Genomic DNA, 25,098 nt, shown 5'->3' with positions numbered 1-25,098 from the left:
GCGTATAGATCTCCTAATGATCCTAACAAGCTGTTCTCTATGCAGTGGCAGTGATGGGCCTTGAGTCTTGCTGCTCTGATCATTTCATTTATGGTAACTTTGAACACACTAATTCCTCAGATATCAGAAAACATGAGTCCAATGCAAAAAAACCAGAAGCAGTTATATAAGAAGTCATCATAAGACAAAAACAAACCACCAGTTTTCACAGTCACAGATATGAAGTCAAAGAGTGGATTTATGGGCAGCACAATAGTTAGCACGGTGGCGCAGTGGTTAGCACTGCTGCCTCACAGTTACAATAACAGTTAGAATAACATCTCGGTCTGGGTTCGATTCCACCTTGGCCTCTCCCTCTCTCTGTGTGGAGTTTGCATGTTCTCCCTGTGCTTGCGTGGGTTTCCTCCGGGTACTCCGGTTTCCTCCCACATTCCAAAGACATGCACTTACTGGGGTTAGGTTAATTGGCTAATCTAAATTGCCCATAGGTGTGAATGAGAGCGTGAAAGGTTGTCTGGCGACCTGTTCAGGGTGTACCCTGCCTCTCGCCCTATGTCAGTTGGGATGGATGGACAATGGCTAGTACTGCTGCTCCACAGCAAGAAGGTCCTGGGTTCAAATCCACCATGTGGCCAGGGCCTTTATGTGTGGCGTTTGTATGTTCTCCCTGTTTATGGGGTTAGGTGTGAATCTCTCTCTGTGCGACCCTTCCAAGGTGTACCCTGCCTCTCGCTCTATGGGATCTGAAATCAGAAAGAAACTCTACAGCCGCCTGTGCGTGTACAGTATCTGTGAGTTCATGGCTGTGTGTGTGTCTGCCTGGTATTTTGACAGTTTGCTGAGCAGACAGAGACACAATCCATACCACAAGAACTTCGGCTAGTGTGGCTCCCAGAGAAAAAGGCCAGAACAAATACCACAAAAATGTCAGAGTGCATAGATGAGACCCCATAAGCGGTTACATAATATTTCTAGTACACACACATACACGAAAATATGCACCTACACACAAAGCCACCTCGTGCAGCGACACACTCACACAGAGGCAGCAGGATCATTTGCATAATCTTCACTTAATTTCTTGTTCTGCTGTGGTTGTCCATTGTCTCTCTATGATAAATTGCCCCAAGTAACCTTGCAGGCTCTTTAATGTGGTGCTAATTGGCCAATTAGGAAGCCGTTTTGCCTGAGGTTTTCGCTACTTCCTGCAATTTGCAGTTTCAAGTTCACTGTGTTAATCAACAGATGGCCTCACATTCCTCTTCTCAATCAAAATCCAGCCACACACACTGGACGATACTCAAAAACACAAAGATAATTGATACTTGTACGTGATGGTATCAAAGACACATTTAAAGGTAAAAGAGCTGGAGGTGTAATGTGCAGCGTAAGGTGCATACTGTGCATCACAGGCAGCAAACAAGAGGATCTAAAGCATGTGTGTGCATATGCAAACTGGACTCATTTGTATAATGAGTTCCAGTTGATGACTGCAAGTGGTGAAGGTGAGGAGGAGCATGATGGAAGAAGCTATTGCACAGTCTGGCCAATTAACAAAGAACTGGATTACCTTTTTACAATTTTGGATTCTTAAATATTAAAATAATTTTCTTTTCTACATCAGAAAGTTGGTGCTTTTATTTTTATGTGATAGTGGGTTTTAAGTCAGGTAGTCAAGCACCCAACATGAAAAAAAGTGTGTCCATATCTTTGGTTGTCACTGCAGAACAGCAGTCCTACATCACACAAAGAGATTCAAAGTTAGTTGTTTTGTTGGTCTCATGGACAAAGGTAGCCTGACTCACAATGGGCATGAACTTCACTTGTAAAATCTATAAAAGTAACTAATCTTTAAAAGGTGAAAACACAGCAGAGTCTGTACAGTGAGGAGCTTATTCATTGGTCTCTGCAGACTAATCTTTTCTGCTTACAGACAAATGATGTTAATGTTTTTCTCTGACCTTATGCATGGGTTTTCTACATTAGGGATAGTTGGGTTGCTCATGATTAAGATCTTTGTGGTCATTATTGTAATTGTTACCTTTGTGTAGTTGCGTAACTATGTACCTTAACCGTAAGGCTGACTATATATTTGTTAAAAGGGGTGGAGCCTGGAGGCAGGGTACACCCTGTACAGGTCACCAACCTGTCGCAGGGCTAACACTGCATGTCTTTGGACCGTGGGAAGAAATCGGAGTACCCGGAGAAAACACAGGAAAACACAGGGAGAACATCCAAACTGCAAACCCGGGCCAAGGTGGATTCGATTCCGGTCCTTCTGGCTGTGAGGCAACAGCCACGGCACCACTGTGCTGCCCCTCTAGTTAAACATTTAATATGGATATCAACCCATGTGGACGATAATATTGTTTTAAAAAAAGAAAGAAAAGGGCGAAAAAATTACAATACGAGTTTGGAAAAAAAACGTAGATATTGTAAAAGATGGATATATCCACCATGGTGTCGCTCACTGACTTGTGAAGTGTCATTGCGAAGGCCGGCTCTGACTGTGAAACCACATGCTCATCGGCAGTTACGAGTTACTAGGCAATAAACTCAAAGAGTTTAACCTGGGACACATAATCCTAGCACTATAGCAGGAGAATGAATATGATAACACTGCTACACCACTACTACAAAATAGAGTCAGTGAATGCAACCCAAGTAGCAATTATGGTGCTCACATAATGCACTTGAAAATGCAAAAAATGTTTTGTGTAAGTTGGTAAAATCCAGGTAGGCAAACACTGCGGGTGCCTACCCAACTGGAGCCTGACAGAAAGCATTAAGATTTAGTGGAGAAATTTGTCTTATTTTCAGTGGATTCTTGCAGGAAAAAAATAAAAATATTACTAAAACACACATCTGAGCAATTGTATCATTTCCAAATATGACATTTTCCCCCGTTTTCTTGTCACCGTATCGTCATCTGCGACTCTTTATCCCTCCAGCGGTTTACTTTTATCGTCATGAATTAGATTCAGAGTAGAGGTTAACTCATACGGTGTTCTGTCCCCTGCAGGTTATTGTTTAGTGTCTCTCTTTGCTCTCCCTTTGTGCTCCCAGTTGTTTCTTGCTATTTACCTCCTCTGCGGGGTATTGTACAGTTCGTCACTGTTGGCTGCGCACAATCTCTCCCTACCAGCACAACTCTATTTTTGACTCAATCTCAGTTCCTCCCTACATCTTCTCTGGCACAGGGAATATTTGTGTGTGTGTGTGTTAGAATGGTATTAGGGCATGTGTCTCCTCCGTGCACTGGAATATATCACTGTTGTTTATTTGAAACATCTTCTTTTACTCGGATTTAAAGTTTACCAGACTTTTTGTCACTGAGAATCCTGTTGCAGTGTAACATAAATAAAAAAGGAGCTTGTACCTGACAGTTTATTTAAAGAGCCCTTCCCCCACCACAGCGTTCTCAGCTGCCTTTTTTTTTTCAGCTTAAAAGCTACCGTTTGGTGTCTTTGCCTTTTGGATTAAAACAAAATCATGTTTAATTTGGTCACATTCAAAATCCCTGAGAAATGGGCTCACTTCCTACTTTGCTTCTTATGATGCATTTTAAAAGGTTGCAATAGTTTGCTGTTGTTTTGCACATCATTCACTTTTTTTTTAATTACTTTCTGACCCATTTCATTCTCTTTCAGGATCTTCTATGTGTCTCATGACTCCCAGGATCTGAAGATCTTCAGCTACATTGCCAGAGATGGACAGAGTAACGTGTTCCGCTGTAACGTCTTCAAGTCCAAGAAGAAGGTGAGACAGAGAGAAGCCCTGTTTCTATTTAACTTGTGACTTACCCTTGAAGTGTTGGATGGATGCACTTAACTTACGCCCTACAGCTGCAGCTCTGCTTTCGTTATCAAGTCACAAAATCTAGCCTCAAACAAATCATTTAGCAGAAAGTAATAAGGTATGTGACGGGTGTAAAACAGCACAAGGACTGCATTGCCTTAGTGGTGTGAGTTTGGATTGCACTTACACTGGAAGAAGTCGATTTTAATTCTTTGCACAGTTTCCAGTGATTGGCTGTCTTACATGAACTTTATTATCTCTGCAAAGTGATTGGCTGGGTTTGTTTGTGTATTAGCAGGTGTAATCAAAAGCTCATGAATTTAAGCTGATCATTTAGAAGTCACAAAAACTCATTGTATCCAATATGATACACTATAGCCCTTAAGGGGTTAAAATGGACCATATAAGCTCCAAGTTTGACATCAAGACAAAATAAAATGTGACTCGGTAGTTAAGAATGAAATTGAAATAAAAAAGAAACTAAAATTGTAAAATTTATTAGCAAATTCATGAGAAGGTTTTATTAATAAGTCTTTGAAAGGCCTTTCATAGAAGGTACTGACCAGAGTTCATCAGCTGAGCAGCCCTGACACCATTGGTCAGTCACCTTTAGTCTTTAACAGTCAGGTGGGAACAGTGAGGATTTTCCTGCCTGAGGATGGCAGGCTGTGCGCTGGTTGGTACTTGAACAGCAGTCCCAGTTTATAATCTGAGGCCAGGCCATGAAGGATTTTAAAAGTAGAAGGTTAAATTTGAAAGTCAGTCATGGGCAGCTGGATTATGGACAATAAAATCTGTTATGCTTCACATAAGTGACCGTGAAGAGTACGGTAACACATGGAAATGTGTTTGGATACACTCTGCTGATAAGTAGTTCTGAACTGCCACTGAGTCAGGTTCAGCTTCGTGCCACCCTGTTCACATTCAGTTGCTCAGTAACTAACAGATCAGACTGCAGTTTTTCTTTTTTTCCTTGTGTGAACAAATTCTCTTTTGTCTTTTATGATTTCGGTTCTTCCAAATTTAGTTTTCTGAGATATCTTTTCAAATTTTTATGTCAAAAGGAGCATCTGACAGGATGGACTTCAAGTAAGAATGATTCATACAAATTTGTTCTTAAATGGCTGGAAATCAAACCACTGTTACTTTCTTGTACTTAACACACGACATAATTATATATATGTGTACTAAAACAATGACTTAAAATTTGAAAAGAAGCTACTATTTGTTTATTACTTTTACAATTCTCATGTAATGATCAGACCAGGACAACTATTTATGGAAAGGAAAAGACTGAATTTTGCAATAAAAGTAAACATTTTACTTTTGATCTGATGACAGCAGAATCATTGAGTTCAATTTTATTTATATAACACCAAATCACAACAAACAGTCGCCTCGCTTTATATTGTAAGGTAAAGACCCTACAGTAATTACAGAGAAACCCCAACAATCAAAATGACCCCCTATGACCAACAGTGGGAAAGAAAAACTCCCTTTCAACAGGAAGAAACCTCAGACAGAACCAGGCTCAGGGAGGGGCAGTCATCTACCCTGACTGGTTGGGGGTGAGCAGAGGGAGACAGGACACAAGACATGCCATGGAAGTATCAGAAAAAGCCAAATAAATATCTATAAATATATACACAGTGATGGTATGGGCAGTAGTTTGTACTTGACAACCACCTTGAGCCTCAGGACCTACTGAACTCTGTGGTTGACAACAATTTGGAAGCCACCAACAACAGCAGTGCTCAGAGGGATGGGCTTCACGTCACTCGGCCGTCTCATGGTTTCTCAGCCTCTGGTTGATGGCACTCTCTCAGTGGCTGGTGCAAGTCGAAGAAGATGTAAAGGGACTCAAACTTTTGTCTCGTTAGTCCACGCAATATTTTCCCAAAATTCTCGGGGATCATCAAGATGTTTTTGGCAGATGTGAGACGAGCCTTTGTGTTCTTTTTTGGTCAGCAATGGTTGGAGCTCTTCCATGGGTGCCATTTTTGCCCAGTCTCTTTCTTATTGTTGAATCATGAACTCTGACCTTAACTCAGGCAAGTGAGGCCTGCAGTTCTTTATATGTTGTTGGGTTCTTTTGTGACTTCCTGGATGAGTCATCAATGACCTCTTGGAGTAATTTTGATAGGCTGGCTGATCCAGGGAAGGCTCACCACTGTTTCAGGTTTTCTCCATTTGTGGATAACGGCTCTCACTGCGGTTCACTGGAGTCCCAAAATCTTAGAAATGGCTTTGTAACCCTTTCCTGACTGACAGATATCACCGACTTTGTTTCCCAGCTGTTTCTTTAGATTGCGGCGTGCTGTGTTGCCTTTTGAGATCTTTTCACCTGCTTTGTCAGACAGCTTCTATTTAAGTGATTTCTTGATTCAACAGTTCTGGCAGTAATCAGGCCTAGGTGTATGAAATTGAACTCAGCTTTCAAAAATGTCGCTAATCACAGCTAATTTATGATTTGGTTGACAATCTGAAACATGTAAGTGGGACAAATATGCAAAAAATAATAAATCCAGAAGGGGGCAAATTATTTTTCCACAGCACTGTGTATTTGTCGAACCTCTGCAGTGTTACAGCACAGTTCGGTGTTATTGCAGAGCAGTCACCTTGCACTAAACTCCTTTAACAGCCTGCATGACTCCTGTTTCACCTGCAATGCTCACATTTTATTTCCTTTGTTAATCAGCTGTGGTGTGCAAATAATTTATACCAATGGTGTAAGATTTGTTTTAGTTAATGCTCAATTTGACTTCAAGTGAGCTGGAACAGTAAAACCTATAAAACCAAAAACTTGCTCATGAAACACGCTCCCACGTTGACTTCAATGTGGTATGCAGGCCGTGGGTAGCTCTCATTCTGAGTCTGTGCAGTGTAACTTTACCTAGTGCAATTTAATTTAATGTACCTTGTCATCGCATATCTGTTTCGTATCTTCATGATGGCACGTTGTGGATGCTGTACTAAGATGTTCTAAATGTTTTGGGTCTTTATTTTTGGCTGTTGGTCACAGTAGGTCGTCTTCTCTAGCAAAGCAGAACAGATGGCCTTACATGAACATTTAAAGGTGTAACTGGTGCTAATGATCACAAACACTCACCTCTACACAAAATCCCTCAGGAGAGAGATTCAGGCTAACAACATGAAAGGGTTTAGGTCACTGTGAAGCTTCATTAGTTCCTTGTTAATATGACGAGGATCAGTTGGAGGAAAAAAAGTTCTCATAGTGTGACCTGAAGCATTTTCAGCTGACACACAGCTGAAAATGCTCACAGGGTTCAGCAGACGACCCATGTGCCATAAGACTATTGCAGAGGCATGAGTTCAAATCTGCCCTTCCTGTGTGTCTTCCCTGGGCTCAACTATACCCTCAACTGTCTGATATTATCTCATAATAAAAACTAAAAAGGCCCCAGAATACATAAAAAGTGCTATTACTCCTTAACGTGCCAGGGGATTGAACTACCAATGTACTGATTAGTAGGTACTTACTGAGGTGCGGCTGCTGATACATCAATATCAGTGTTGTATCGGCAGCCGCACCTCAGTAAGTACCTACTAATCAGTACATTGGTAGTTCAATGTACTGATTAGTAGGTACTTACTGAGGTGCGGCTGCCGATACATCAATATCAGTGTTTGTAACAGCCAATAATTGAAAATTATAAACGTAAAGAAGCGACAGAAGGCACATTTCCCTAACAGGCAAAAGACCTCCAGTTTGATCCCGGGAGGTGACACAAATCTTTTTGGGGCTACGTCAGGAAATGTGGAGCTACCTGCTGTGGGAACTCCTTTGGGAATAAGGGAGCAACCAAACGCAGCTTCATCAATGAAGAGACAGAAGAAACACCCTTCAACCATATTATGATTGTTGATGTTGCATAGTTTGTCCACCAGTGCTTGAAATGCCACAAACAGCAACCAGCTGAGTATCACATAAACTAGGCCTGGGTGATATATCGAGTTTTTAAGAAATATCAATATATTTTTATACATGATATAAGATAAGACTATATAGTTTATATTGATATAGTCCATGTCTCATTACAGTCATACTTGTAGCTCCACCAGTTCACCTTTCTCCTGTCTCTGTACAACTTCACACTGCCCCGCCTCTCTCCCTCACCGCTTCATCCGTAAATCATGCAGGAAGCGACAGCATGGCAGTGTTGCTAACTTAGCGAATTTGTCGCTAGATTTAGCGGCTTTTCACACCCCGCTGGTGACTTTTTTTTTCCAAAAAGCAACTAACGACAAATTTAGTGACTTTTTCCGTGACGTTGACGACTTTTGGATGGTTTTGGAAACCTGAAATCCTCTGCTGTCAGTGTTTTGTGTATATACAGCCTTCGTACTGCGTCCGTTCGTACACCCGAACCCCCAAGAGTCCCTGGCTGCAGGCAAGAGGGCGCCGCCATACCGCAACGCCATAGCAGAAGTTGGTTTGTACTCTAAGTCAAGTGAACTTAATAGCGGAAGTGGGTCTTTTTTGTGTGCTTGCAGATGCTGCATTGAGACTGGCTTTTTAAAGGATAAGTCAACCTTTTGCTATTTTGCTCTGTATCTTTTCTGTTTACATTTTAATACCATCTGTGAGTATTTTTTTACAGAGCAAAAAAAAAAGCATTAATTTATTCGAGGAGTATTATTATTTAAATATGCCAATAGTTGATTTTTGAGCAATTTCTCACATACATCTACAGCTGAATGTTAATAAAAGTGCCTGTGTGACATTTGGGACATGTAGCTTTGACTCAGTGCCTTTTTGTGTATACCTTTTGGGAAGAAAAAATATCGAGATATATATTGTATATTGCCATTCAGCTAAAAAAATATTGAGATATTCTTTTTGGTCCATTTCTCCCAGCCCTAACGTAAACACATAATGTCTTGTTGTGATAATAAAACATCATTTTTAAACTGCATTACAATTTTATCTTAGGAAGGACTCGTAAATAGCTAAACATAAAACTCAGGGAAATCTGTTTCTTGTGTCTGAAAGAAAAATATTAGGCAATATATCAGATTTTTAAATCATCAAATATTTGTATTTGTATATATCTTTTTAAAAATCCTATATTGGTTGGGCTCTGTTTTTCAAATGGTCACTGAAAGAGTTTGTGTGTTCATGTCATAAGAAACTCCGAATTTGTTGCTGTATAAACGCGACACGGACAACGACTACAGAGGGTATGACTTCCAATGTTTTCACAGTCTGGCAGTTTACAGAAATCCCTCCTTCTCTTTTAAATCTAGTCACTGTCTGAGTCACATCCCGACATCCGCTAATGAAGATGCACACAACTGTCGGGCAGTAATAATTCCTCCTTGTCCACTGTAGCCCTGGCATTGTTTAGGTCTGAGGAACAAGTATGAGACTCCTCTGGGGGCGGATACGTTGTTGCCGAAATGAGCTGAGCAGAGACAAAGTCAAAACAGAGTCCAGCAGAGTGACACAGTTAGGAAATGTGCTCCCAGTTTTCCACTTCAGCTGCCAATTCGCAGGACTTGATAGTTAAGTCCAGGGGTTAGCTGGGTGAAGCGCACACTGCCTCATTATCTTTTACAGACAGACTGCCATTGACACGAGTGCACACACACACACACACACACACACACACACACGCATACACACGCACACATTCTCTTCAGAAGACAAAATGGAAAGTGACACATACCAAAAATCTCTGGGGCAACGAAGGCCCCGAGGACTAAAGGCAGGACTGTTTTTAATGGAGAACTTTTTTGACAGTTTGAACTAATTTATCATAGTTCACACCTGGATGACTTTGAAAAACATTTATAATTTTACAGAGCTTTTAAAAATACAATTCACAATGACAGAACCAAGCAGGAAAATACCGCTTGACCAGTGCAGCACTGGGAAAACACACAAAATAAAGTCAAATAGTTTGCATAATGATTTTTTAATTTATTTATTTATTTTTTATCTTTTTTGCTCTGACAATTTGGCAGTCTGCTTCTTTTTCCGAGCAGTTTGTCTGAATAGCTTTGACTGTAAGAGCTACTACCTTTTAAAATTAATGTGGCAACTGAAGGCAGTTTGTTAGCGTTTACTCATCAAGCTGACACACAGCAACGCTGGAATAAGCACCAGTTGCTGCCTTGTTCCTGGTTTGGGGGTTAGTAGGTTTATTGGAGTTTCCTTTCATGCAAACAGCTGAGGCTGGAAATAATTGTGGGCTGGAAAGCCTACGTGACAACTTTGTAAAACCTAGAAACTTTTTTTTCATAGAAATTAGAAAGCTAACCAGCGGACTAGGATGTGTGTGTCTTGTATGGGGCTATTATTGCTGTATTCTCTTTTGCTCTCTGTTTGATTTGGTATGGGACAAACATCATGGTTTTGCACTGCTCTACAACCAGGTGGCATCCTCCAGGGCTGAAGAACGAAGCAAACACATTAGCGCTGAAAACTGCATTTTCTGAAGGAGCCGTTTGCGGCTGGCTCCAAAAGCAAGTCAGTCCCTGCAGACTCCGTTGTTAAAATATTCTGTTTAACAGCAGAAATGGCCATGTTTCCAGGCTGGTACAATAGCTAATTTCTGCCTCTGTAATGAAGGTTGGTGGGGGATTTTTTTTTGTTTTTGTAACCATGTTTGTGGTGTTGGTGGAATCATGTGAAAAAAATTCAAGTTTTCCAGTTTATTTTTGGAGACTGAAACTGCAGTGTATGCCTGCCTGTGTGTTACACGCAATGCGTTGCAGTTTATGGATACAGCTTGATAACCACCGAAGTGTTAGGTGATAATTTAGAAGTCCACCAGGTCTAAATGTGCCCACTTCTGGCTCCTGAAAGTCCAGTATTGATGTACTGTACATAAAGCTAAACTGGAGGCTTCACACATGTGACTTGGCTACATCCATTTTTTTTTTTTATATACAGTCTACATTTACGGCCTAATATTTCCTGGATACCAGCTGATGATAATCTCGGCCTTTCATGTTAGAGGTAATCATCATTTGATAACAATCATTTTATCATTTTAAATAACACAAGTTTTGATCAGGGTGAACCCTTTTAACCTTTGCTCATGCTTACACTGATAGAGGCGTTAAAAAAAATCTGTATTTTTAGTACAGCAAACTCAAGACAGGAGGGGAATAAAAAGAGGGGATGAAGAGGAAAACGGTACAAGAAAACTATGAGACGAAAGGATAATGTCGACTTCTGAGAGACAAAAGCAGAAGGAAACACTCTGGCATGATGAAAAGAATGAAGGTGCACATATCAAACATACAATAAAAATGTCATTCCAAGCAGTGTGTGGTTTTTGTGTGAGTGTGTGCGGAAGGTTACGAGCGCACGATCAAGTAGGAGATTAAGGAGACTTTATTCTCCTTTTAACTACCAGCAGTGAAAAAAATGGCTTCACAGCAGCATATAAAAGGCTTTACTAACCTATCACTTCTAACACTCAGACAGGTTGTGTCTCTCTTCCACTTCTTCGTCATCCCCTTCTCCTCCAAATCAGCGGATCAGTGGGAGCTAATGAATGGCCTATTTTCTGTTATGTAGAATTGAAGTGTGGGTGATGGAGCAAGGATGTGTTCATCCACAGACTGAATGCCGCACTGGCTACAAGTTCACAGACTGTGTATGACTCCATTTAAGAGGCAGCTTTAGCTATTATATGAAAGCCCTGCACAATATTCACAAGAGGCCAAAAAATAACACAATGATAGATGTAACTACTGCATTTGCGTGGTTCATTTATTACAACAGAGTTTTCAAATAAAAAGAAAGAGACAAATGTTTTAACTTAACGCTGTTTTATTCAGCTTTTGGGCTGATAGCTGTCCACTTATTTCACTTATCTCTCTGCTCGCACACAAGCTGCCAGAGTATCTTAAGTCTGAGGCAGTGAAAGCTGCACCACATCACACAACTGCCCCTACCATGCAGTGTGTGGTGGTGTTGGTGGATATTGCTCCATGGAGCCAGCGGTATACATAGATTACCTTTAGGCCATGTCATATGTTGGTGTCATTACTCTAATCTTTATACGATATCCGCATCAGTGAGGCTGGGACACTTTAACGAGTCAAACATAAAGAAATGCACTCATAAGGATAATAAAACATTATGTGGACAACTTGGTTTTGGTCTCTTAAACCTGATAATTGACTATACATTACAGCTCAGTAATGACATGCCAAGCTGTAATGTAGGGTCCTACTGTTGTTGTTTCTTTTTTAATTTATCTACCCAGCTAATGTTGTTTTCCCTGAGTTTTCTCACTGAGATTTGGACACAGATGATTGCAACTTTTCTTTGAGAAAACGCTTTATTTTCTCATTTACATTAGAAAGACTGGAGTGATGTATAGCATCAGTACTGCCTGTTTCAAGTAGGACATTAGAAACTCAAATGGCTTAAAGAAACGAGAGGTGTGGGGAAAGCATATTTTTACGACTCTTTAAATTTATTCACTGCAGATTTCACCTTTTAAAGTCAAGAATCAATGGTTTCCTCACTGACATTGGTTTGTGCTGATATAAAATGATATAAGGCCAATTCAATGATCACTTTGTTCCTGATGCAGCTTGAGTAAGGTAATTGGATTTAATAGCCTTTCAGCACATTTTATTGAATATCCATATCTCAATGAAATTACCCTTCTGTCTTAAGCTTTTTGTCTGTTACTCGTTCTTTTTTACTCTCACAGTCTTTTATAACCTCTCTGTTAAAGCTTCATTGCCTCTGTACCAGCGGCAAAATCAAACAGAACCGGATGGATTGTGCATTTGTTTCAAAGTGCTTCTTTCCTAACACTACATATCAGTCATGTGTCGTGATATATTGATCATTAGATGCCCCTGCTGAAAAGTAAATGCAGGCAGAAGTCAGTAGGCTGCCCTGTTTTATCACTCAGGATTTGTTTCTTGTAAGTAAACCTCCAGCTCTGTTGACACGATTCCTCGCAGTCTTATTTTCTAGCGTTTCTGCCATGTGCTACTTAGAACAGCTGCTGCAAGCTGTCTTACCATGTGATTTGACAAGTTGACCCTTTTTTAAAATAAAAAAAAAAAAGTTCACTAGGTTATTTGAAGGCAAATACTTGAAATACACAAATGCCCCACAGATTTTGGTCTCTGATTCTATACCCCCTCATTTGAGTCAGCTTCAGTTTGGTATTAAGCTTCCTTATACAGTACACCTCTGTAGGCCTGTGAAACAGGAGGGAGCATATCTGCTGTCAAACTACACCTAAAAGTATCTGTGATAATGGTACAGATACTTTGAATAAGGGTAATATTTGGGCAGGTCAGACTTTATCCTTATACTTGATCTCACTCCCAATCCACCACATAGTGATACTTAGTCACGACTCTTCACATAGAGGCCCACTGGATAACCCTTAGAGTGTCATTTTTCCAACATATGGGACAGTCCTGTAAATACAGTGAAGTCCCCACAGTGTCTGCAAGAAACACTGTGAGGCTGTCATGGGATGTATAACTATTGTAACCATGGAAATGTAGACTAACCCAAGCAGTGAGTTTCCCCCATTAACGTACCGAGATAATTTAATGCATAAATTTAACCGTGTAGTTTATTGACAAGTATACAATTTAAAGCTGAAAAATAATCATTGAGTTTCAGTTCCTAAACCCAGCCGCATAGTTTAATATCCAACAGGACACATACTCATGTCTTCTGGTTGAATGTTGTGTGATTGTTCCACACCACCTACCTCAAAATGCGGACATCCATTCGTCCATCCATCTGCTCTCAGCTGAATCCATTTGATGTGGAGTTTAGTGGCTGTTCTGCACTCTAGCTTTATGTTTTACCCACTTGTTATTGCTGGAGCCCATTTAACTATGTTCCTTATAACATACACACCTCCTTATTGATGTTTAGGGGTTTATATGCCCAACAGCTATGTTGTCAGGGCCCAGGACAGGTTTACCAGGACTCCACCCTGGATCCAGGCCTGCTAGAAGGGCCTGGTTGCCCAGTCCTACCAAAAGAGCTAGATTGGCAGTGGATGTCAATCAGGGGCAGAGGTCCTGGTGGTACCCGGCTGCTAAAACTGGCTAAGAGGGCCAATGATATTAATGATATTGGAGCTCCAAGGCAGTATTTCACTGCCTTGGAAAATGGTGCTTTAAAATATGATGGGAAGGGTTTCGGTCCCAAGTGGCACTATGCACCAAACTAGGAGACAGACTTTATTACTTGTGCTTACATTCACACCTACACGTTGATGTTCCAGTTTATTGTTTAGTGACAGTAGGAGGAAAGAGAAGCATCCAGAAGATGTTTAGATGCTGTCCGGCAGAGTAAGATAATTAACAGGTACTGACATTTAACCAAATCCTGGGAGAGAAAAAAAAAAGGTGACGAGAGAGAGAAGAGTGGGAAAAGGTCGTCAGAAGCAGAAAGGCAGAGAAATAGAAACTAGTTGGGTTTGTGTGTGCTCGTATGATGTAACCTTGCTTATGTGCTGCCTGGAAAGCAAGCTAGTGGTTCAGAAGAGTCACTGAGGCTTCATGAATTCATTTCTTTACGCTCGACTCACTTCATGCTGTCATACTTGAGCGCAGACACATGCACGCGGAGATTTGTCCTTTGATTACGATACGTATTTCACTCAGATAATTTTCACCTGCACTGACACAAGTGTGGTAATTCATTCCTGTTCCCGCACTAATTTCCTGGAGGAAATCAAAGGGTTTGAATGTTAGACTGGGCTGCGCTGCATTAGCGATTGTAGATCAGAGTCACTAATGCAGCTCTTTAAAAGAAGTTTTCTGTCTTCCATACTATATAAGCTTTGTGTACACTGAGCGATGGTTGTGTGCTTTGGGGAAGGATGAGAGGGAAATGTCAACACAAAGGAATAGAGAAGACATATGGAGAGAGAGACCTGGAAAATGCTCTAATCAAAAATAATTTCCTTGCCCTCCCTCCCTTTGTTTACCCTGCTTTTTCCTAGATTATATTATATTCCCATTTGCCCCATATTTTTGCCTGTGTCAAGACTTCCAGGCGGACAGCAAAGGCACTGCTGAACCTCTGTGGGTAATTCAGGATAAATAATGCATCACACTTTTGATTGGGCTTCATCACATCATTGCTGAGGAAGACCCAGCTCACCAGCAGCTTGATATTTAGAGAAGAAAGAGACAGAAAGGCAGAGATACAGAAGATACATTTTTATTTAGTTAAACTGGCAGAGAGGACAAATGATGGGAACAGAGTTGGAGGCAAAAAAAAGAGGACTTGACAGAGATGGTGACAGATGTCCAACATAAGCAGCATCAGCAGCCTTTGCAGCAGGATATAGAGGCTTTACATTTGAGTGACAAATCTTTTAGTGGTCCTGTCAGCTGCCAGAATTGGAGATCAGCTGGAGAACCGGCTCAGGGCAAGAATGTTCAGATAAAGAGTGTCTTTATAAAAAGTGAGTTGAAAGAAAAAGATTAGTGTGTTAAAAGAAACATTGAATATGATTGTGTAGCAGTATAAATAACACTAAGGACACTCAAGACATAATTCAGAAGACCTGATAGGACCAGTTTCTTATGGCTTTCTCAGTATGTTTTAAAACAACCATGAAACTGTTCTAAAAGCAGCTCTTACAAGTGTTTTGTGATTTCTGTAGTTCAACATCCATGTCTTTGTTGACCCAAAAAACGGTGTTGGTATTTTTTCTGATAGACTGTATGTAAAGTAGACAGAGCCACTGTGATGGTGATGTGCCTTGGTATTCAATTTTTAATGGTTGAGTTTGTTATTTTGCCCATCAGCATCTTCTTTTTCTTTTTAAAACAGACACACTGAGTGAGGGATAACCCTACTGTTAACTTCCATGTGTAGAAGACTTTGAGCACTGAGACTATGAAATCATTGAGAAAGTGTTCACTAAGGTGTTAAATTTAATGAGAATTGGGGTCCTTTTCAAACCAGACGCCCCCTGCTGGCCATGTGAAAGAATGCAAAATTAAGGCGCTTCACTTTTCAGACTCCGAGGCTACATCTGTCTTTTATATACAGTCTGTGGTTTGGATCAGGTACCAGAGAAACAGTCAGATGTAATTCACAGTCCAGTCTGACTGTCAGATTTATGAGTCCGGATGGTTATCAAACACTAAAACAGGGTGGTTGAAAAGGTAAAGAGATCACAGTAAATTGTCCTTTGATGTAATGAATGTGATGCTGGAGCTCATGAGAAAATGTGCTTGTATGTTTATGATATGCAGCTTTTTGCTAACCCAGCAGGCCATTAAAAATGAACAAGGCCAGGCTTTTGCCACTGTCTGCAGTAATAACCAATGGTTAAATGAGGTCAGAAGTGTCAAAGTCTTAAAGCGTTAAAAGAGTTTGAGCAAGTGTTTGAACAAATGGCTGACATTTTATCTGTTTAAAGTGGTTTCACATTTGGCACTCATGACTTTACAGGGCTTTACTGCCCGAATGTTGCCCCAATTCAGTTCAAACAGAAAAGAAAAAAAAGAGACTCCACTCTTACAATTAATTTCACTGTCTAAGCACTTAATTGTCCAAAGGCATATTTGACCAGAAGAAGAAAATCTAGTTTTTTTTCTTGCTTGACTTTGATCCAGTTTTCAGTCTCATAGGAAACATTAGCAAAGCAGCAATCAGTAATTTAAGCCCCAATAAAAAGGTTGAAGTTTTTCTTTTTCCCAGTGACTCTGAGGAGCTGGTGCATACTTTATTACAATCAGACTTAAATACTGCAGCACATTACACTCTATTCTTCCCCCAGAAGCCCATCAAACAATTGTAGCTTACAAAAGACTTCTGGCAGACTGTAACTGGAGTAAATGGAGTGCTCACATCACTGCTGTTTTCAAGTCTCTGCGCTGGCTCCTGATGCTTGTGAGGATAGATATTTAAGATCTTGGGAATAAAGTTGTCTTCTCAAACTAGCCCTAAAGCTGGTTGATATGCTCCCGGAAAAGGTACCTGACCTGTGGAGTGCCCTCAGATCCACAGAGTCTTTGCTGCTCACTCCAGCAAAGATGAAAGAGTGTTGTGGAGGTGCCTTTGGCAGTTTTGGGTTCAAAGTGCCTTCAAAAAATTCACCTTTCTATACCTAGAACTATTTATTCCCCATAACACTGAATGCTGCTTATCTCTGTTCAGTTATGAAGTATTAAATTCTCCCATTTTCTCTAAAGTTGCTGCTCCCTCTGTAGTTCCCTCATTATTATATTCTAACTGTAGAGTTGACTAATTTTAGACCTCCCAGTGGCTGCCCATATCTAAGTGCTGTTTTTTTGTTTTGTTTTTTTCAGCTGTTCAATCAAGTTTGCTCTTTTGTTTAATGGAAACTTTTAGTGGAACCAATTTGGGGGTTTGTTAGTGGGATTAAGGATGAGGAAGTCATCTTTCTGGGCCAGAAGCACAAAAAATGTGTTGAACTGTTGAGTCAGATACAAGAGAGGGGATTTGGAGAGGAGAAGAAAAAAAGACTAAAATAATGACAAATATAAAGCATTGTTTACAGTTGTGTGTTTTCCAATGCGTCGGCGTGTGAGTCAGGGGAGCTCGAGCTTTGGTGTGTTCACGGTGCACAGCAACACCACAATCTGCTCTCATCCCTGGTACGTCTGCCTGTGGAACAGACGTCTTCAAAAGAAAACACGATTGTTTACTGTCAGGCTGAGGACCAGCCTCAGCCTGACAGTGAGAAGGAGTGGAGTGAGAAGACATGAATGAGGTCCACGGAGATGGAGGAGATGAATGTGGGGGGAGAGATAATGGAAGAGGAAATGAAGAAGATGGGAACTGCGTGGCATGGAAAAACAGAGCCGAGGAGGAAAGAGAGCGGGAGAGCGCTACAAATGAAGGATGCAAGAGTTGCTACAAAAATGAGGTGCCAGCGAGTGCATACTTAACAGTTTTACATTTCTGAATAACATCGTCTGTCATACTGAATCTATCCATCATGCTCCAAATACAAGAAGTAAAAAGTTGAGTCTGTTGAAACCACAAGTTTGTTTTGCTCTCTGTCTGATTTTTACCTTCAGGGGTCATTAGCTTTTCCTTTCTTTTCTTGATGTACAGTGATTATGTTTCAAGATATGAATACTCTTCCTCCAGAAAATTAGAAAAGAGAGAAGACAGATGTCAGAATCGAATAAATCTGTGTGTCTCTTTAATTTACATTTTTATCAGTATAATCTTGCATATCAGCTGCTTATATTCACGATGCCTGGTTGGTTGCCAACATTCTCACTGAATACTAATAAGGAAGATGCGTTGAGACAAACAAACACCAGATTATTTTACAAAGGAGGAGGGAAGCGCTGCTCTAACAGCTGATCCGACAAATGCTCGTGCCACATATGGATTGTCTACCAAGATTTCTTGAATTTTATTTTTGAAATACATCTAAGGGTAAAAATGAATGCTTTTATGGTCCTGCTAACCAGTAGGAGTGAGCATTTACTGTTTCCAAAAGAGCATATCTACAATGAAATGTTCTCAGGGACTGTGGTGAAGTCTTTAAATGGCTTTTGTCTGAGCAGTAATTCTGTTGGTAATGATTATGTGTCGGTAATGCCCAGAGGTTGAGGTAGTTGGTCACTACAACTAATGTGACTGAGACATTAAGTAAATTTGGGCTCCATCTGTATGTGGTTATTCTCAGTGGGAACCCCACTATCTGGGCAAAGCAGGGTTCAAGTGCTTTCATTGGAATACAACTTTTAGCCATTTCTGTTGCAAGTTTGCTCTTAAATTTCATTTGCCGTGGTTTTAAAAGGGTTTTGAGAGGCACCCTGCATACAGCCGTGACGTTCTCAAATGGCTGCATGCTGTCAGTGACTTTTAGTGAGGTGACTGAGCACAAGAAAGTGGAAGCTCGTGTAGGTTTCATGCCAGGAAGGCAGCTTAGTCATTGTGACTGGTGATTCTGTAAGGGTCAGAAGGTATGCGGCACACTGGGAGGTCATAAAGTCTTTCTAATGACTGTGGCAGCTGACGGTTGGTCACTATAGAAACAACATCAGCACTAAATGAAACTGACGCAGGATTATTTAATTTAAAAACGTCTAATAATAAAATGTGGCTGTAAGAAGACTGCAGCGAAACTTACTACAGTGTAGAAAGGTGTGTGTGTGTGTGTGCGTGTGTGTGTGTGTGTGTGTGTGTGTGTGTGTGTGTGTGTGTGTGTGTGTGTGTGTGTGTGTGTGTGTGTGTGTGTGTGTGTGTGTGTGGACTGTTTCTGACCTGAAACCAAACAGATCTGTGGGCCGAGGCCCAAACCTGATACCTCAGATGTTGTCAAAACCCACCAACCAATAGACGGTATTTTCTGATCTCATACAGAGCTCCCACTAATGCTTTAAACACTTATTAGACACAACTTCAAAGTAGGCCAGAGTTGACAACCAGGACAAGAAAAGATTTTGTCCTTCAGTCATGTCTATACTGTGTCCTGGCTTTTAGGCCACACTGTATCCATTTATGCTCATTCAGCTGAGATGATGTTGCTCGCTGGCTGGGCATCAGTGCTTTACAATGAAATCTTTTCTGCCTTTACACCTCTCTACCATGAGGACATAGACGAGAGGCCTGATAGCAGATAGGAAGCATCTAAGTTGTTTTCACCTGACCTGCCTTTTCAGAGCAGGGCAGAAAGAGGAAAGGGGGAGATGAGCAGAGACACTGAAGTCAGTGCGTCTGCGGGTGCAGCAAAACCAAAAGTAGAAAGTCAGAGTTTGGATGATACAAAAAAAAACCCAGACAACGGTTTGTGATATCATCATCATCATCACCTGATATTGCTGCATTAGTGTTGTTCACACAATATCAGATTCAGCGTTCACTCGTGACCATCAGTGGAGCTGAGCAGTCCCATTGTTATGATATCATAGCCATGCAGCACGGTGGAAAAAGACCATATCCATGGGAGCTCAGCAAAGCCAAGCAAGAAAGGCTTTTTAATACATTGTTACTGCTGTGAAAGGGTCTGTTTCAGGAACAAAAAGAGCAAGTGTGCCCTCGCCCTTGTCTGCTTTTTCCTCTCTTTGTCAAATTCCCCAAAAAGGATGGATCAAAATAAAATGGTGTGGAGGCATTTCTTCCCTTTTTAGCCATCTGTTTTAACTGAAACCACAACCTTTACCTAAACCCAGATAGTATTTGTTTTTTGTTTTACCTTAAGAAAGCGGCTGGACCAGACGGTATTAGTGGACGTGTCCTTAAGACCTGCGCTGACCAGCTGGCACCTGTGTTTACACTGATATTCAACCTCTCACTGAAACTGTGTGTGATTCCCACCTGCTTTAAAAAGTCCATCATAGTCCCTGTCCCAAAGAAACCACACCCCAGCAGCCCCAATGACTTCAGGCCCATAGCACTCACCTCTGTGGTGATGAAGTGTTTTGAGAGACTCATCAAGACATTCATCACCTCCTCACTGCCCACCACCCTCGACCCACTACAGTTTGCATACCGGCCAGACAGATCCACAGATGACGCCATATCCTTCCTCCTCCACAAGACCCTTTCACACATAGACACTGGTAAGGGGAACTATGTGAGAGTGCTGTTTGTAGATTACAGCTCAGCATTCAACACCATAGTTCCCTCCAGGCTGGTCTCTAAGCTGCTGGACCTGGGCCTGGGCCCATCCCTGTGCAGGTGGGTTCACAGCTTCCTGACCAGCAGACCACAGGTGGTACGAGTGGGTCACCTCACCTCATCCTCCCTCACCCTCAACACTGGATCCCCCCAAGGCTGTGTGCTCAGCCCTCTGCTGTACTCACTGTACACCCATGACTGCGAGGCCCCGTCAGAGTCCAACGTCATCATCAAGTTTGCTGACGACACTGCTGTTGTGGGACTAATCTCTCACAATGAGGAGACAGCCTACAGGAGAGAGGTCTCCCGCCTGGAGAACTGGTGCCAGGAGAACCACCTCCTGCTCAACGTCAGCAAAACAAAGGAACTGATCGTGGACTTCAGCAGGAAGCAGCAGAGGAACTACCATCCACTTGTCATCAGTGGTGCTGAGGTGGAAAGAGTGGACACTTTCAAATACCTGGGAGTGACCATCTCACAGGACCTGTCCTGGACTCATCACATAAACATCACTGTGAAGAAGGCCAGACAGCGTCTCTACCTCCTCAGGCGGCTGAGAGACTTCAAGCTCCCACTCAAGGTGCTCAGGAACTTTTACACCTGCACCATCGAGAGCATCATGCGTGGGAGCATCACCACCTGGATGGGAAACTGCACCAAGCAGGACTTCATGGCCCTAAAAAGGGTGGTTCGTTCAGCTGAACGGACCATCAGAACCACCCTCCCCAACCTGCAGGACATTTACACCAAGCAGTGCAGGCTGAGGGCCATGAAGATCCTAAAACAGCCCAGCCACCCCGGACACTCTCTCTTCTCCCTGCTCCCATCAGGCCGGCGTTACCGCTGCCTGAGGACTAAGACTGAAAGGTTGAAGAAGAGTTTTTACCCACAAGCCATCCGTCTGCTCAACTCTGAGCCCTAACTGGACCATTATTGCACAATGTAAATATTATAATTTATAAAAGTGTGTATAGTGTATAGTATATAGAGTATAGTGTATAGTGTGAATTACTTTTTTTTTTTTTTTTATTTTATTCTTCTTATTTATATGTGTGTGTATATATGGTTGCAGGTACAAAATACATTTCACTGTGCATTGTACTGTGTATAACTGTGCATGTGACAAATAAACACTATCTTAATCTTAATCTCTTAATCTAAGAAAATGCAACGTGTAACTGACATGCTCATTTTAAAAAACTGATATTGATGGACAGCCTGTCCACGGTGTAACCCTTCTGTGACTCGCCCCCTACCCCATGGCAGCTGGGTGGGGCTACCTGAGTTGGATTAAGGTTAAGAAAAGGAATGAACCCCCCCCGGCACATGGTGAGTGATGGCGTTTCCGTTGCCTCACACCCAGAAAATGGAATTAGCTGCTCGGTAAACACCTGCAGAAACTCAGTCAGAGAAAGTCTAAGGAAAACGATGTCATGCTAGATGAATTTCTTGATTAGTTTTTGAGCCATGTGGCAACACAAAAATGGTACAGATTGCACTCTGAGAATCACAGCCATATTTCCGTCTCTGTCTTTGTCTGTCTGCTCACCCACCCAGAGCCAGGCCATGCGTATCGTTCGGACAGTCGGCCAAGCGTTTGAAGTTTGTCACAAACTGAGTCTCCAACACACGCAGCAGAACACAGATGGACAGGACGACCACCACAGCGAGAAGAACGGCAGCAACTCCTCCGTCGCAGGTACGCCCTCCCAATCCCTTTTTTTTTTTTTTGTCCTGCACTCTCTGTAAAAACACTTCTGCTCTGCCCTCAAGTCTGTTAAAAATCTGGACATTTCTTTGCTCATCTGTTTTCAGTGAAGTACGCTTATTGCATGTTCAGTTGCGTATATTGTAATAACGTTGAAGAACGATGGAGCCACAGAGTGCGAGGTGAATGTTTTGTGCGAGCTTTGAATTTTAATCAGACTCGTTAAAAGACAAAGCAAATGCTGTGAGCTCGCTGAAGTGAAGTCGGGAGCGAATGGAAAAGAATGAGAAACTGTTTGCCTCACAGGAATTCATTTGTTGTTTTAGCTTCAACGAAAGTTGTTAGTGAACACTGACAGGCAGTCCAAGATTGTTTTTGTGGATACTACCAGAAATGTTATTTTGTCATGTATTCCTTTTTATTTCAAACACTTATATAAAACACAAGCAGTGATTTAAGATGAGTTTACTGTTTACTTTGGGATGAGAAGAACTGTACGGGGAGCGAGCAGATAGGGAGACGTGTGTGGGTTGATGTAATATAATGCTTCAGAGTCGTGTGCTGTGAAGGAGGGTTGAGGTTTGTGGGGTTGTGGCCGTAAAAACACTGTCGGTGAACCTGAAATTAAAAACAAACCTTGTAGGCAAACTTTCTGGACCGTTTTCATGTGACAACAAAGGGCAGATCGCTGATGGAAACAGCGGGGCTTGTGCTACCAACTGACCAATTTGGTCTCATTCTTTGAAAAGGCCCATGACAAAACGTTGTTAAATTGAGTGCCTACACTGTGGGTGGATTCAATGTTTTTTCTTCCATATTAGTTGGAGGTTGTCCAGGTGGCCGAGTGAATGAGACTCATACTTGCAATTTCCATCATGTGTAATTTCCTCTTGCCTCCCTTATTTCCAATCACCTCTCTACCTCTACATTCATATGAATGCAGAAATTATCCCTAAGATAATTTATGGTTATAGTTGATATGAACATCATTCAAAATGACATGTTTATGCCTTTTTACTGCAAAAGCTTTTTTTTTTATTGCAGTGCCATCCTCATTATGCAGCAAGACTCTGTCCACCTTTGTCCTTCTTCCAAGGAAAACTGTTCTCTGTGTTGCTATAACACTGTAGCAACCAAAATAACTGGCTGATGTTTTTTACTTTTTGCCCACTGTGCTCTTTAGACCGCCACATGACACTAATGTGCGGTATAACCAATCCATTATTTTGACCTTCTGAGCAGAATCCGAGGTCAAACCTCCTATTTTAACATGTGACGAGCGATCAACAAGCTCCGTAAATCTGCTCAATAAACTATCCAATATAAATGTAGCAGTTATTCTCTTCAAGGTGGTCTCCTTGCCAACCTCTGGTCTGTTTGTCCCTGGAAATCTCCCCCCTTAAGCATAGCATCACACCATATATGAAGTGCACTCCAATAAAGATATTAAGAGTCCTTCAATATCTAAAATAGAAGCTATGCAACTACTGGCAACTGAGAATGCTTAAGAATAATAAGCTTCGTTGAAGCTTGTTGCAGAAATTGTTTGCTTCGTTGTGTATTTAGTGCCTGAATAACAAAACGCAGAACCAGAACTGGAAAAAATAAAACAGATTTGGAATCTATTCTAGATGGAGATAATGAGCCTCATTTACTAACAGTGCGTACAAATATGCCAGTAAACCATCTGTAAACGTTTCACGCTGAATTTGTTCGTACAAGCTAATTTAGAAGTGCCTCTGACCATGTGAAAACGAAGGCCTGGCTGTCTTTAAAATGAATACTAATACTATTATTATTATTATTATTATCATTATTATTATTATTATTATTATTATTATTATTATTATTATTATTATTGCCTTTGGTCATCATTTGCAGTTTTCCAAACCACCATAAGCTCAGTTAAATTTTAAAATAAATAATTGCATATAAAGAAAACAAAATATAGGTTAAATATATATTTAACCTTTTTTCATCTTATCTTTAATGATCATATCTTTCCTTAAACATGACTTGTCATTGCTGGATTTCAACATTTACAGGCTAATTTCTTAGCGCTATTCCACAGATGCTGGAGAATCCGGATTTTATTTTTATTTTATTTATTTATTTTTTTTTACTTTGACTTTGTTTGATCTGAACAGTTATTGAAAGATTTGATCAAATGTAATTTTTGTTACAGCAATTTATTTTTTCTTTTCATTGAACATTTTTACCATTTGGGGCAGCATGGTGGCACAGTGGTTAGCACTGCTGCCTCACAGTTAGAATAACATCTGGAAGGTCTGGGTTCGATATATATATATATATATATATATATATATATATATATATATATATATATATATATATATATATATATATAAAAATGTACATAACTAGTAAAACATAGTTTAAAGCCAAACACAAGAAAAAAGTGAAAATTTGTTACCAGCATGGATTTCTGCTGTAACTTCCTGAATATATTTGAGGTAGAACATTTGAATAAACACAACCTCAGCTGTAGCACATCCCAGATTGCCATTGTGTGGAGACACACAGTGCATTGAACAACATGAGTTTCTGTATTTTTGGTGAAAATCCGGATGTGCAAGTGGCCAAAGTGACAGGTGAAAACCTTTGAAGCAGTCCAGAGGTGAACAAGGAGATGACTTTGAAGGAGAGATCAGCAAAATTTGGATCTCATCACAGGCGTCTCATTGAGTGTGTGTGTGTGTGTGTGTGTGTGTGTGTGTGTGTGTGTGTGTGTGTGTGTGTGTGTATGTGTGTGTGTGTGTTGGTCTGTGAAACTTTTTAGCAATGTTATCATGGTGCCATTGTTCACATTAATGAAAAAACACTGAGTTTCTAGTTGATCACAGCCCCTGTTTTTATCACCTGTTCTAATTCTTCTTGTGTTGTGTTGTTGATTCCAGTTTTCGCTTTGAGATACGACAGAGTAATAAGTCCCAGGAAGAGTGGCACTTAGTGTGACCACGTTTATATGCCA

General features: G+C 41.0%; 1 protein-coding gene across 1 annotated transcript in view; it reads left to right on the top strand.

Moving 5' to 3' along the window:
- nos1apa (nitric oxide synthase 1 (neuronal) adaptor protein a) overlaps positions 1 to 25,098 on the top strand; it is a 183,338-nt gene that overhangs the window by 111,614 nt on the left and 46,626 nt on the right. The window contains 2 exon segments of the mRNA XM_030727156.1: positions 3,651 to 3,759; positions 21,956 to 22,097. Coding sequence (XP_030583016.1) covers positions 3,651 to 3,759; positions 21,956 to 22,097 — 251 coding nt within the window.

The sequence above is a fragment of the Archocentrus centrarchus genome, chromosome 4, assembly GCF_007364275.1.
Source record: "Archocentrus centrarchus isolate MPI-CPG fArcCen1 chromosome 4, fArcCen1, whole genome shotgun sequence".
Classification (NCBI taxonomy): domain Eukaryota; kingdom Metazoa; phylum Chordata; class Actinopteri; order Cichliformes; family Cichlidae; genus Archocentrus; species Archocentrus centrarchus.
This window is presented reverse-complemented; position numbering and strand designations above follow the sequence as displayed.